This window comes from Lepisma saccharinum, chromosome 9, assembly GCF_977018435.1.
Source record: "Lepisma saccharinum chromosome 9, izLepSacc3.1, whole genome shotgun sequence".
NCBI classification, from domain to species: domain Eukaryota; kingdom Metazoa; phylum Arthropoda; class Insecta; order Zygentoma; family Lepismatidae; genus Lepisma; species Lepisma saccharinum.
The window spans coordinates 52,677,589-52,692,632 of record NC_139237.1 but is presented as its reverse complement, the minus strand read 5'-3'; the positions used below and the strand labels follow the sequence as shown (position 1 = coordinate 52,692,632).

At 34.6% G+C, this 15,044-nt stretch overlaps 1 protein-coding gene across 1 annotated transcript in view; it reads left to right on the top strand.

Annotated features, from left to right (window-relative positions):
* emei (transmembrane protein 161-like emei) overlaps positions 1-14,857 on the top strand; it is a 49,279-nt gene extending 34,422 nt beyond the window's left edge. Inside the window, exons 9-12 of the mRNA XM_083128192.1 lie at positions 735-909; positions 2,501-2,597; positions 9,523-9,674; positions 11,852-14,857. Of these exons, the coding sequence (XP_082984318.1) occupies positions 735-909; positions 2,501-2,597; positions 9,523-9,674; positions 11,852-11,974 (547 nt within the window). The 3' untranslated portion in view covers positions 11,975-14,857. The remainder of the gene's footprint in view (positions 1-734; positions 910-2,500; positions 2,598-9,522; positions 9,675-11,851) is intronic.
* Positions 14,858-15,044: the final 187 nt, after the last annotated feature.

Genomic DNA, 15,044 nt, shown 5'->3' with positions numbered 1-15,044 from the left:
CAGAACACAGATAACCCATGACACCGTGGCCAAACTTATCAAGAAATTCAGAAGGACACGTTCAGTCACCGACGAAAGCAGGCCTGAAAGACCAAAGACAGCAACAGATGAAAGGAGGGTGCTACGGTGTCATGGGTTATCTTCGTTCTGTGGGTTGCATTGAATGTACGTGCTACATGAAGGGTGGTACCACTCCCAGCCAACAGAATGACGTCAATCCGTTCTTCCTTTGTTAGTGGCATCTCTATTTCATTGGTTCACCTGCCTGAAAAGAAAAAAATAAACATTAGTCACCGTTTTCACCATTTGTATGGCGACTTATGACTCACCCTGTAGTATTTGGAAAACAATATGAACATACAGAACGTCCCTTCAACACATTTATTTTCTTGTTAGGTGCAGTATTGTTATTAACTTCAGTAGTAACAAGTACGTAAACATTTTTTCTTGACGTAGAGTATACCAACATGGTGTTGTTAGTGACATAACACATTTACATTATTAAAAAATGAGAAATAAGCATCATTTTTAAACAATATACGATATGATGAAATGTCGTAATAACCAAGGTCACAAATATAAGTCATGCCTTAACTTTTCACAGTTGAAATTTGGATATAGAATGCAGCTTATTTTCGGGCCAATACTGTAATATTGATGATCTGAATTGTTTATTTCATTAAACTGCATTGTATTTGTATGTATAAAGCAAAATTATTATTTTTTTTTTTCAGAATGCAAGAATCAACATTTGATACTCTTCGATTAGCAATGATATTATTTGCTGTTGTACTTCGTTTTGCATTAATGCCATTGTATTTACAAGCATATTTGAACATTGCTCATCACAGAATCGAAGAACAGAAAAAGGAAGCTGGGAGAATAACGAATGTTGAACTACAGAAAAAGGCAAGTCATCCATTAGACTTTAATTAATTGTGCTTGGAAGAAAATTCCAAGGTCACAGATTCAACATCTGTCCGAACTGCAACTTTCGCTATCTGTTTTGTCAAGTTAGAGGCACGCAGCTGTATGCAGTAAAATGTCGTTTTATTTAATTGAGGGATTGTGGTGGAAAGACTTAAAATCTGGGAGAAATTTTATATTTTGCTTTATTGGGACCGAAAAGTTTGTACAGTGTGGGGAAATGTAAAATCAGGATTTCATTGTGTACTGTTAAATTATGGAATGTTTTGATTTCTCTTCTTAAGTTCCCTCATTAATTCCCTGCTCAGTTCTTAGTTTTCATCTTCTCTTCTTTATTCTTTGTTCCTGTTCCTTCATATTTACCAAAGGAGGCTGTAACATAATGACGTAATTTTATCATTATAATGTTACAATTAGCCATTCAAATATTTTCAAACAATTATAATATAAATATTGACCCAAGGTCCATTTATCACTTGCTATCATAATAATATTCTTGTATGCAAGTTACATATCATATGTGCCATTGTTTGTTTTTATTGCCTTTTAAAAATTTTTAGTTAATTAATTTACGATAAAAGTTTAATAATTTATCAAACAGTTACACTGAGATTATGAGCAAATCAAATTATTTGAATTGAAGGAAGTATATCTGTCCAAACATATCTGAATTATTTACTCAAGGACAAATAATATTTTCCAAAAGCTCGAAACCAATGTATAGGGGCATGCATATTTCGTTTTTGACGAAAAAACGAAATTTGAAAAAACACATTGTAGTGTTAATTTTTCATGTTTTTGAAAGGTGTGAGATGCATTTTGTGACCATGTTTTGTCACGAAATAATGCGAAATGAACTTCAAAAAGCGAAATTAACTCTTAAACACGAAATTTACCATTTATATACCGACGCGACACTTTCTGAAGTCTGAAGTATCCTGTGAGTTATGCAATTCCCGGAAAATTGATTAATTCTGCTGTTAATATTGGAGAAGCAAAAATGGACTCCTTTACACAGAAATAAACTTAATACTCTTATAACTACTTGTACATAAATGTGCTATTAGATGTGAAATGTTAATTCTGTGGAATAAGTGTAGTTTTTAAATCAAATTTAGGATTATATTCACAATTTTAAAACCAAAATGTATTTTTATATACCACTTTTCATCCAATTTTTCACCGCTATAACACCGATATTTCATTTTATTTACCGCTTTTGAACCCGAAATTGACTCAGTTTTTGTACCGAAATTTTGCTTTTTTATTTACCAAAAATATGTGCCTCGTAGCATTTCAACCAATCAACGTGTTTATACACTTAATGAAAAGTGTGTAGTAAACGAATGGGAGGATTTTTGACGAGCTAACCTGATAACTTTCCCTATTCTCGCTGTGTGAAAATTGAAAATTTAATTAAAGCTTGTTCGAAATATTGATTAATATTGATGTGTAAGTAGTGCACTGCAATTGTATGCATCACATTACATGCTTCAAATTGTATTTGTCTGAATTTACTCTTTGCTTATGTATTTTCCACCATTGTAGTAATTTTTCTTTTCTCACTTTACAGATTGCAGCTGTATTTTATTATCTGTGTGTCGTCACTCTGCAATATGTTGCTCCCATTGTCATGTGCCTGTTTTTTGGATTTATGTACAAAACACTAGGTAAGATGTAAAATTTACTGACCTGTGAGATTCATGTTTGTTTTTTGTGACTTAAAGTTCTTGACAAGAATGGACTGATGAGAAATGTTTTGCAATACAAATAAAGTACCAATGCAGGGTGTTCGGACTAAAGGTGTCCAAAGATGCATTTATTTCAGCAGCTAAGGTATATTGAAATATATTTTTTATTATACATGGTGAGTCACCTAAAATTACCACCGGGAATATTTCGTGAACATCAATAAATATTGAAAAACTGATTTCGCAGATATAAAGGTATGAGAGGGGCTCGTGAAATTAGTGGACATAATATGTTCAGCTATGTAAGGAAATATGGTTTTCAGCACAAACTTAGTTGTTTTTTTTAAAAAAAATGGAAACCCCATTTTATTTTTAGCTCATTTGAAAGTATGTAAAAATTCATTAAGAGTGGCGTTTGTTACATTGTGATACGTCAATGGTTCTCAAGTAATTGTAATGTGAAATTGATGCTTGAAACAAACATTCTCGCAAGTTGATTCGTGTGTCCTAACATACATATCCCCCTTTTGATGCCATTCGTGTAGAGTAACAAACATGTTACACTTCTGCATACCATGCATTGTGCTTAGGAATGTTGTTACTCCCTCTGTCCCATAATTATAATCCAGTATGCTAAAATGGTAGTACAGGAATGATAGACGAAGAGGCAGATGGAAAGCACAATTTGTACTGATCCTTGAGTAATAAAGTTGTATGACTCATTCCCATGTCTCATGATCTTCTTCTGTATACTCCAATGTCACAGTTTGAATATCGGGCAATTATTATGAGACGACAAACAAAGGTGTACCAGACAATAATTATGGGACAGAGGGAGTACATTCCAACAACTGCAGGGTACAATAAAATGTGTAGTTTGTACATAAGGAAGCTGTGAAAAATTATCTAAAAGGTTCCGATACATCTTTCTGAGTTAACAAATATTTGTTAATTAAAAAGTATAAATTTTAAACATTCCGCCATCAGTTACATTAACATCTTTCTAATTTTAAATTGACGTTCATTCATTTAAGTCATAATTTTTAGTACATCTGAACAATCAACTCTCATTTGGTCATGACAAATCTTTAAGTTTTCAAGTTTAACTTTGCACCTTATACATTTTTCCTCTTTCAAATTGATTTATCAAATAAAGCAAGAGCGTAAAAAACTACACTAATTAACAAGACATTTGTGATAGTGTATGACAGAATTGTTGCTGAGAGAAAAGTATTTTCAAACTTAAAAGCCCGGATGATACTTATATATGGCGAGCGTAGGAAAAACGCAGTACAAGCATGCACGATGTATGCACGATGGCATTTGCCAACTTGAGGTTACAATTACTTGAGAACTATTTGATGTATTACAATGTAACAAATGCCATTCTTAATGAATTTTTCCGTACTTTCAAATGAGTTGAAAATAAAATGGAGTTTCCATTTTAAAAAAACTAAGTTTGTGTTGAAAATCGTTGTTCCTTGCATAGTTGAATGTATTGTCCACTAATTTCATGAGCCCCTCTCATACCTATATATCTGCGAAAACAGTTTTTCAATATTTATTGTTTTTCACGAAATATTTCCAGTGGTAATTTGATCCTCCCAGCTAGATCCGAGGGATTCGCTGACCAACGACAAGTGCGGTCCTCCATTCATATTGGGGGTTAGGCGTAGAGCTGACAACTCTGCACTGTAGAAAGACATGTCAAGGTAAAATATTCCGGAGGTAAAATAGTCCCCCATTCAGATCTCCGGGTGGGGACTATTTTGGGAGGTCCCTGGACTAAGGATAAGATCTACATTAGGAATAAGGATATTAAATTAGGCACCTGGAATGTTCTGAGGCTTTACCAGCCTGGGGCATTTCAGTGTACAGTTAATGAGATAGTTAAGTATAAATTAGATGTAGTAGCTGTCCAGGAAGTTAGGTGGCCAGGAGAAGGGAATTGTAAAACTAAAAATTATACTTTTTTCTATGGTGGTACTGAAAATCATAATTTTGGAACAGGCTTTTTCATAAATAATACAATTATCTCAGCTCTTAAAACAGTAGAATTTATTAATGATAGGATATCATATGCAGTTTTACAGGGTAGGTGGTGTAAAATTATTTTAATAAACATACATGCACCAACTGAAGATAAAGATGATAATACTAAAGATGATTTTTATACAGAGTTAGAACAGGTCTTTGATAAATTTTCTCAGTATGATATGAAAATTCTGTTAGGTGACTGTAATGCACAGATTGGCAAAGAAGAGACATTTAAACCCACGATTGGTAAAGAAAGTCTTCATGAATTAAGTAATGATAATTGTATAAGATTGATTACTTTTGCAACCTCAAAGAATTTAATTGTGAAAAGTACCACTTTTAAACATAAAGATATCCATAAATATACCTGGTCTTCTCCAGATGGTAAAACTCATAATCAGATAGATCATATTCTCATTGATAAGAGAAGGCATACTAGTATAATTGATGTTCGTACATATAGAGGTGCTGACTGTGCCAGTGACCATTATTTAGTAATTGCTAAATTAGAGAAAGACTCGCAGTGATAAATCATAAGCAACAAAATCTAAAAGTTCTAAAATTTAATACAGGAAAATTTGCTGATGAAAGAATTAAGAAAGATTACCAAATTAAACTGTCAAATAGATTTGATGTTTTGCAGGATTTAAATGATGAAAATATAAATGAAACAGACGTAAATAAGAATTGGGAGAAAATACTTAATGCAATAGAATCAGCAGCTAAAGAAAGTATAGGATACCATAAACCAAGAAAAAGTAAGCCATGGTTTGATAATGAATGTCATAATCTAATAGAAATAAGAAATCAGGCTAGACTTAGGTGGTTAAATAACTCTGATGATACAAATCTAACCAAATATAATAGAATAATGCGAGAAGTGAACCGCACGTTTAGAAGTAAAAAAAAAAAAAAAAAAAAGAGATTACTTGAAAAGCAAATTTAGGAAATTGAAACAAACAACAAAACCAAAAATATCAGAGATTTATATAAAGGTGTAAATGAATTTAGAAAGTGGTGGCAACCTAAAGTAAACTTGATAAAAGATAAAGACGGTGATTTTCTAGCTGACCCAAGCGATATTCTAAATAGATGGAAGAACTACTTTAATGACCTTTTAAATGTTCATGTTGCTATTAAAAGGCTAAAGAATAACAAAGCATCTGGCATTGATTTAATACCAGCTGAGTTAATTAAATATGGTAGAAATTCATTAATATGTCAAATTCATAAATTAATTTGTTTAATATGGAATAAAGAAGAAATCCCTCAACAGTGGAAAGAATCCATAATTGTTCCTGTGTTTAAAAAAATGTGATAAAATGAATTGCAATAATTACCATGGAATTTCTCTACTCTCAACAACATATAAAATATTATCTAACATTATTTTAACAAGACTAACCCATATGCTAATGAAATTATAGGTGATTATCAATGTGTATTTAAACGTAACAGATCAAATTTTTCACATCAGACAGTCACTTGAAAAAAAGTGGGAATATAACCAAAATGTCCATCAGCTATTCAGTGATTTCAAAAAAGCATATGATTCGGTCAAAAGAGATAAATTATATAATATATTAGTCGAGTTTGGAATACCTAAGAAGCTTGTTAGTATGATAAAAGTATGCACCAGTGAAACAGAAAGTAAAATTCGTGTGGGTATTAATGTGTCTGACAACTTTACAATTCATGATGGGTTAAAACAAGGAGATGCATTATCTCCATTGCTCTTTAATTTTGCCTTAGAATATGCTGTTAGGAAGGTAAAAGAAACTAACAAAGGACTAAAATTAAATGGTATGACTCAGTTGTTAGCATATGCAGATGATGTAGACTTATTAGGGGATGATATAAATACAATTAAGAATAATACTAAAATATTTTTCGAAACTGGTAAAGAGATAGATTTGAAAGTTAACAAAGAGAAAACTAAATATTTGCTTACAGGTCGAAACCAAGTGTTAGGTAATAATCAAAATCTAATTATTGATAACAACTCGTTTGAACCAGTTTCCAAATTCAAATACTTAGGAGTAATATTAACAAATGAAAATGATATTAAAGAGGAAATAAAAAGTAGACTTAATTCAGGAAATGCATGTTACTTCTCTCTTCATAAACTTTTGTCTTCTCGTTTAATATCTAAGAAAGTAAAAGTTAAAATATACAAAACAGTAATTTTGCCTGTAGTATTATATGGGTGTGAAACTTGGTCCCTTACATTGAAAGAGGAACATAAATTGAGAGTATTTGAAAATAAGATGCTTAGGAAAATATTTGGACCTAAAAGGGATGAGGAGACAGGTGAGTGGAGAAGGTTAAATAATTTAGAACTACATAATTTGTATTCATGTCCAGATATTATTAGAATAATTAAATCAAGAAGACTTAGGTGGGCAGGCCATGTGGCACGAATGGGAGAGGAAAGAGGAGTTCACAGGATTCTTGTTGGGAAACCTGATGGTAAGAGACCTGTAGGAAGGCCAAGACGAAGATGGAGGGACAACGTTGAGATGGACCTAAAGGAAATCGGTAGGGATGGAAAAGAGTATATAGATCTTGCTCAAGATAGGGAAAGATGGAAGGCCTGTGTTGCTGCAGCCATGAACCTTCGGGTTTAAGAAGGCTAGAGAGTTGGTTAGGTAATTTTAGGTGACTCACCCACTATAAGGTAATTCACCAAAAATATATATCCTAAAATGGTATGTTTCCATCCAGGTTGTGTCAACAAGCAAGACACATATCCCCTGTAGAATGAGGGTGGATGACTCTTTGACCTTGATTTCAACCATTTCAATTGGTTAGATGGCAGAACAACAGCAATAAAGAATAATTTAACCCATTAACTGCGACAGAGGTATATATAGACACTATAAAAATGAGCCTTTTTTTGCGGAGCCTCTATACAGGGTGGGGCAAAAAAAATGTTACCACCGAAAGGGAAACATACACATTTAATATACCCCTTCAACCTGTGATCCAGAAATGTGAATACATTTGAGCATTCTGTCAACCATTGAGTCCAAGACTTTTGAACACATATGTATTGCGGTAGAGAGCGTATCACTGTCGAAATTCTTTGTTTAAGGTCTTGTATGTCCCGTGGTTATGTTGCGTAAACACGCTCCTTTACCATCCCCCATAACCAGAAATCACATGGGCTGAGGTCTGGTGATCTTGCCACCCATGGTAGTGGACCAAGCCGACCAATCCATCGTTGACCGAATGTCCTGTCGAGATAACCACGATCATCTGAGTGATAGTGCGCAGGCGCACAGTCTTGTTGAAAGTAGCCACGTGCAAGAATGGCTAATGGAAGGTTGCTTACCACGTAATGAGTTAACATTGCCAAATAGGAGGTGCCAGTGACTGTTGCAGTGTTAAGAAAATAGGGGCCCCACTATTCCCAACTTTGATACACCACACCATACATTTATGTTCGGGGAATCCCGTATGTGTTCCCTCACTACATGTGGATGTTCAGTAGCCCAAATCACACAGTTGTGTTTGTTAACGTGAACACTCACATGAAATGTTGCCTCGTCGAAAAAGAAAAACAGCACAGATGATTCGATTCTTGTTATTTCCACTAACACACCACCATATAAGTGGTGACATTATTTTGCCCCTACGAAAAGCAACATATGTATGTGGGGTTGATAGATGAGGGTTCACACCTATTTTGCAAAGTCCCTGACTTCTTCAGGTATTTTACATAACTGTGTAATGATTTAACATGCTAAAAAATAAGAGTTACACTTCAAGTTTATAAGTTAATCAAATAAATCACGTGAATTTCTCAAAAAATCAAGTTTTGATCCTATAGTCGAAATGTCAGAATTAAAACGCTTTTCAGGCTCTGAAAAACATAATAAAACAACATTTTTATGAAAATCATCTCTGGTTTGGTTATATAAGTGGTAACATTATTTTGCCCCACCGAAACACCATATAGTGGTAACATTATTTTGCCCCACCCTGTATATAGACGGTATTTTAAAATTAATGGTTCTTGTATTGCAGCAAGTCATTTTTATAGACACCAATTGTTTGTGCTTTTAGTAGTCTATGTAAGCTTTTAGTAATCCATTGTTGATACTTTGTGGGAAAAATATTGTTTTTCAATATGGACTTAGAACTGTGTTGGTCTAGTTGGTAGGGTGTCTGACTTCCATTCAGGAGACCCGGGTGTTCTAAGATCGGAATTGTCCACTCATAAAGCAGTTCCGGGCCTCACCCAGCCTCAAATAAATGGATACCTAGGGGCAACCCTGGAGGGTAAAGGCAGCCAGAGCATCGTGCTGATAACATCACCTCCAATTTGGATCAGATCGAGAATATGTTGTTGCGTCTTACCCTCAAATACCCTAAATGTGCCTTCATGGTATGGTCCTGTATGAAGAGAGAACCTTACCTAGTATGGATTGTTTGCCTTAGCTTCATTATGTGGTAAGACTTTTTATAGCTATTTTTTGCATTATTTACGATGAAGCGAATTTGCAGTTGCATCTATATATAGATGCTTTTTTTTTGGATGCACTTCCCTTCAAGGTTGCCCCAGGGAAGGGGTTAATTGAATTGAGGTTCCAGTATCCAATTGAAATACCTACCTCTTCCAAACTACCTGCAAATTGCCCCTCTTACTGTCAGAAACTAGGGTTTAAAGTTCTACTTGTGTCATGTACATTTATGTTACCTGTGGCAAGGCTTGTTGATCATAGTGGTAAATGTTTTCCTTGTAGTCAAAGGTGCCTGGGTTCTTATTGGAGTATTCAGATAATGCTTTGAACTGTGGGTAAAGTCCCAATTGCACACTTGTTAATCCATTGAATTTAATATTTGAAATGATCTTGCATTGCAGGTGGTTTCAGCTGGTCAAGTTTCTTCACTACACCACAACCTGAAGAATGCCCAGCAGTCGAGCAAATAACCATTTCCCAGATTCTTCCTGAAGATGACTCGATAGCATTATCTGCAGAACATTTCTCTTTAGCACTGAGCTCTTTAAAACAGGTGCGTATGCAGAGGTGCTTAATTTACATTGTTTATACCAGGTGGTTATAATTAAAGTGACGGTGTTCAGAGTGGTACAGCACGGGCTGTAATGAGAGTAGCAGTCTCAAACTTCGTAGATATGCTAATGAAGCAATGCGCTCGCAAATTATGTAAAAATAAAATAGTTCCAATTCTCACCACCAGGGTAAAACATGGCGCTGTAAGCAGTCAAAACGTGGAATTTTCCGTAAGTCTGACGTCAAAGTCGGCGACATTGCCTAACCATTGTGTGAGCTCCCTGGTTGTTGTTGGTGACGCTTGTTGCTTTTTCCTTTAGTAATGTTCATGTAATTCGAATAGTGAAATTGTAGCGATATTTTATTACAAAGAGTATTGTTTTCTGCGATTTATAGTGTTTTTCCTGTAACTATACCAAGTTTTGACTGCTTACAGCGCCATTTTTTACTCTGGTGGCGAGAATTGGAACTATTTTTTTTTTTTACATATTTCGCAAGCGCATTGCTTCATTAGCATATCTACGAAGTTTCAGACTGCTACTCTCATTACAGCCCATGCTGTACCACTCTGAACACCGTCACTTTAATTATAACCACCTGTTACCTATTCCTTAATGGCTAAACTGAAGCGATTGAACCTTATCTGAAATTTGGCAACAGCCCTTCCTCTACCGCTTTTTGATGTTGTAAACTAACAGTAAATCTTCAGGGAACAATCAGTAAAAACTTCTTTCACAATTACCTAAAAAAATACAGAAAGAACTTAGCCACAACATATACCTTTGTTTTGTTAGTCAATCTGAAAATTCGACTTTATCGTAGCTGTTTTTATAATGTTGATGACACTAGGTGTAGTATGTCACCTTATTTTTATCAAGACAGAGTTGTTAATCCACCATTGCCTTGAATACATATTGGATCTCCCTGTCAAGTATAATGTTGTATGAGAACAAGATGGACATAACTTCAGTTTAGCAAATTTGCAGGAGAGTGTATTCTTAGGAATATGTTAGACTTTTAAAAATAATCAGTAAATTGAGATACATCAAGCTGGCTCCGAATAGAGCTCTTCAGAGGAGATATATTAAACAAAAACTGAAATCTACATTTTTGGAGTTGCGTTCCTCTAGTTCTGATGCAACAATATGAACTTGCAATGTTCTTTTTGAAGATTGAGGAAGAGGGAGGAAGTTTACATGCATGATTGATACAGTGTTTACTACCCGTTCTGGTTTCCTTTCCTTGTTAAAAAGAAAAATGTTTGTATGGAATTTGGAAAGTAAAGAATGTTTGCACGTACATCCCACGCAACTGTTTCGTTGCAGCCAGTCATTTGTTCACTGTGCTCAGCATGGAGTTGCCTAGTGCAGTTGGTGCCACTGACCATTAGGTGTATGGCGTGGTTCATTTCTTTACATGTAAAAACATTAGACCTTGTGACATTCATCGAAGATTTGTTGCAAGCTATTGCAAAGGTGTTATGAATGTGAAAAGTGTCCGGACATGGTGCAAAATGTTTAAGATTGGATTGATTTGGTGTATTAAGTCTACTTTATGCACAGTAAGGCTAATCGGGACTGGACCTACAGTTTACAGTGGGATCCGAACCACTATGTGCCTCCACCGGGAATTGAACCCGGGACCCCTTGATTACAAGGCGACGACGCTACCATTGCACCATCAGGGAGGCAAGAATGGGCAAATAGATGTTCATAATGCAGGATGATCAGGGCAACCCTCTGTCATCATCGATGCACTGAAACAAAAGGTGGACCACGTCATTCAAAAAGAATTGGTGCAGCTTCAGATTCTTATCTTTTATCCGAAGATGAAGTATCACCTTGCTGGTAAAACCTCTGCAGGTGATGAAGAACTACAGGGTTCTGTCGTGGACTGGTTGAATTGCCAGGCAGCAACATGGTACGAGGAGGGGAAAGTTGAACTGGTGTCAAGGTAAGACAAGTGCTGCAATGTCAATGGTGAATATGTGGAGAAGTAGGTAAAAGTATGCGGCAATATTATCAATAAATATATTTGCATGGTGAAATGTGCTTTGCTTTTCAAATGACCCAAGATTTAAGTTATTGATTTTTCATTTCATAACATTTGGTATATCTGCTGTGCAAATAATTTTTCCTGAAATTAGTCACCCTAATTATGCCTTCCTTTCTGTTGCAGATTTTTACAACGGATGTATATAGAGGAATTCTTGGTTTTGCAACGTGGTGGTGTTGCTTTGCCTGGTTTGCAACATCCTCAGTTGGTATGGTTTATCAGTCTTACTTTAGTAAGTCTTTATAGTAGTAATAGTTTCAATCACGTTATTTTGTACATAATTATGTATAAAATGCTCCCCAAAACTAACAGATTTCCTGTGAACAAAGTAATATTTTTCAGCTGGGGTGTGTAATCGTATTTTTTTTCTACAAGTAGATGTTTTTGTAACCACTTCCTGATAGTATGTAACAAATCCTTTTTTTTTTTTTACCTTTTCACAAATGATGAAATATTTTTGAAATTTATACTCATTTTACATGGGAACTATCAAGTAGTGGCTAGTATCTAGTCAGATAATACATCCTAGTAAACTGAATGATTTTATTAATGAACTGTTATAAGAAACAGGATGACCATAAATCAAGAATTCCTGAGATTTTTTCCATGAAAATGAAACTTGAATTACGCTGTGAATTAATTTCAGACATGCCATACAATCAGATATGTTTAAAGTATTGTATTACAGTATTTTCTTTCATACCAACAGGAACTCCTTTACAAATATCATTTTTTTTTCCCTTTACCTGTTGGCAGCCTAGGTAAAAATCTGTATGTTGAGGACATTGTTTTCAAATTATTTTACTTTCAATGATAACTTGCTACAATGAACCGCAAAATTTTATGTATCATGGATATAATAAAAAGTTCATGAAAGTTGGTGGCGTAATGAAGGATCAAAGTAGGCAATGGTTGACTAACTATTGATGTCAAGGACCAAGGTTTGTTTCCTTGTGGAGCCAGGATTTCCATTTAAGTATTATAATTTTTAATTATTGGTTGATTTTAAAATAATGTTTATGTTCTCTTTTCTGTAAGACCTTTTTTTAACACACATTATTGTAAGGAGCCTAGTGGGAAAATTCCAAAACATCATTTAATGATCCCAATGGTGTTGTCAAACTACGAGGACGTGCTGAAAAGTAATGCATCCAATTTTTGTTGTTGTTGAAAAACGGTTGAATTTATTTGAGTAAAAGAAATGCAGGTATCTTTCTAGGACTTTATTGTCCATATCTACACAATTACTTTTCCATATAAACACTGTAGTGATGAACACACGTCTGCCTGCGAGAGACAAGTTTCTTAATGACGTCACTAGAATTGTTGATCTTAACAATGGAGCCACGGCCTCACTTCTGTTTGCACTGCATCATCAGAATCAAAATGAACTCCTCTCAAGTGTTCCTTAAGCTTTGGAAGCAGATGAAACTCTAAATAAATTCATGGACACAATTCCGATAACTTTCATCAGTTACAGTACGCGACCTTCCATTCCGTTCTTTGTCTCACATGTTTTGACTTCCCCAGTCTGGGTTTTCATACAACAGCCCAATAGTACAGTACTGACGTCTATACATTCATCCTGATAAAAAAGCCTTCATTCTCCGATGAATGGGGACATATTTTCTGCGGTTGGAAACTCTTTCACGGCATACTGCTTCAGGTACACTGACATAGTAGGGTTATATGGTGCCATTTTCATCGCTATAGTTCAATGGAGAAGCAGGAAAGTCTGATGAATACAATGCATGGTTGCTCAAAATCCAAAATGCATTTACATCGCAACAAAAAATGGAGACATTTTCAGCATGCCCACATAATAAGTTGGCATAATAGTAGTAGGGATGGGATATACAAATCAGTACTCTATGGGTATCGACCAATATAGCCACATTAGTGTATCAGTTTATTGGTAAAAATTGTCAGAAATTTTACCAGTTCAATGTAAATGACATAGCTTTTTCTTTTACAAGTAGATATCTAAATATGCAGTGTCTTTTTTCAAAGGCAGAACCATTGCAGTCATCTTGTTATGTATATTAACTAACCATTCATCTTCATCAAGGAACATTCACAATTTTGTGGCCGACCCCCATGGCAGAGTGGTTAGCTCATCACACTACGACGCCAGGGGTAGTGGGTTCGAATCCCAGCCTAGTCATGGATGTTTGTGAGTGTCCATTCATCAATTTCATCATATTACCACTCTTCGCAAATTAGTCAAAAATGGCGCAACATGTGAAGTAAAATATAGCAAATCGATCAATCAATTTGCAATTTTGTATCAAATTGGCACCGTTTATCAGTTTATTTGTTGTTGATGCTTCATTGTTATCGGCAGAAATTTCATATCAGTCAGACCTTCAACCACAATTTTCATTTAACTTTTCAGCAAGTTATAACATAACCTTTGTGTGCAATTTCATGCAGTTCCCTCAATTGCAGGAATATATCATTAGTGTTCACATTGGATATTTTAAACTTCCTTGTTGGTTCAAGGTGTGTAAATTGTGGAGACAGCCAGAGGTTGAAATTGTTGAGTATTGGCACAGAATGCCAAAATTCATGTTTGATCCCATGTGGATCCACATTTTTCAGTAAATTATGACATATTTAGTAGTTATGTAATACTGTTTAAATTACATACTTATTGTTAAGTAATTCCAAGGGTAAACAAATGGAATGAAGTTGTAGGAAAACTATATCTAGAATTTTGCATATGTAAAACGTTTAATTATGCAATCAACAATACTAATCTTGTTTTGTGGTCATCTTGAAATACGTAATATGTTTTTTCACAAATGTGAAATTTACTGTAAATACAAGGATTTTTTTTCTGTTAGCATTTGTGCATTTTCCTTGTATATCTTTTACATGTGGATTGCTATGTTCTTATGTGCATACCTTTTTGTTGAAGTTGTGTGGGTAATGCGCAGTTAAAACAGTGTCAGAAGATTCATCTTTTTTTTTTTGTTTATTGTAGTTGTATTTTTGCAATCATTTGAAACTCATATTGTGTGGATATGCAGTTGTTTGTGACTTTCTTTTGCATAATTGATCAATCCATCCATCATACCATTTCTTGCCATTGCATAATAAACCTGTATATTATATAAATTCACTGAATACCTAGTTCATAATTTTTTGTTCCCATTTCGTAAGATATGAGATATGAGTCAACACTATGCCAAGTAGCTGTTAATTTAATTTGTACAAAAAGAGCAAGCTAGAGTACCTCAGCTAGAGTATGTGATGATCAATGTTTAATCATTTTGCACTATTAGAATTAGTTAATAAATATTTTGAAATATAA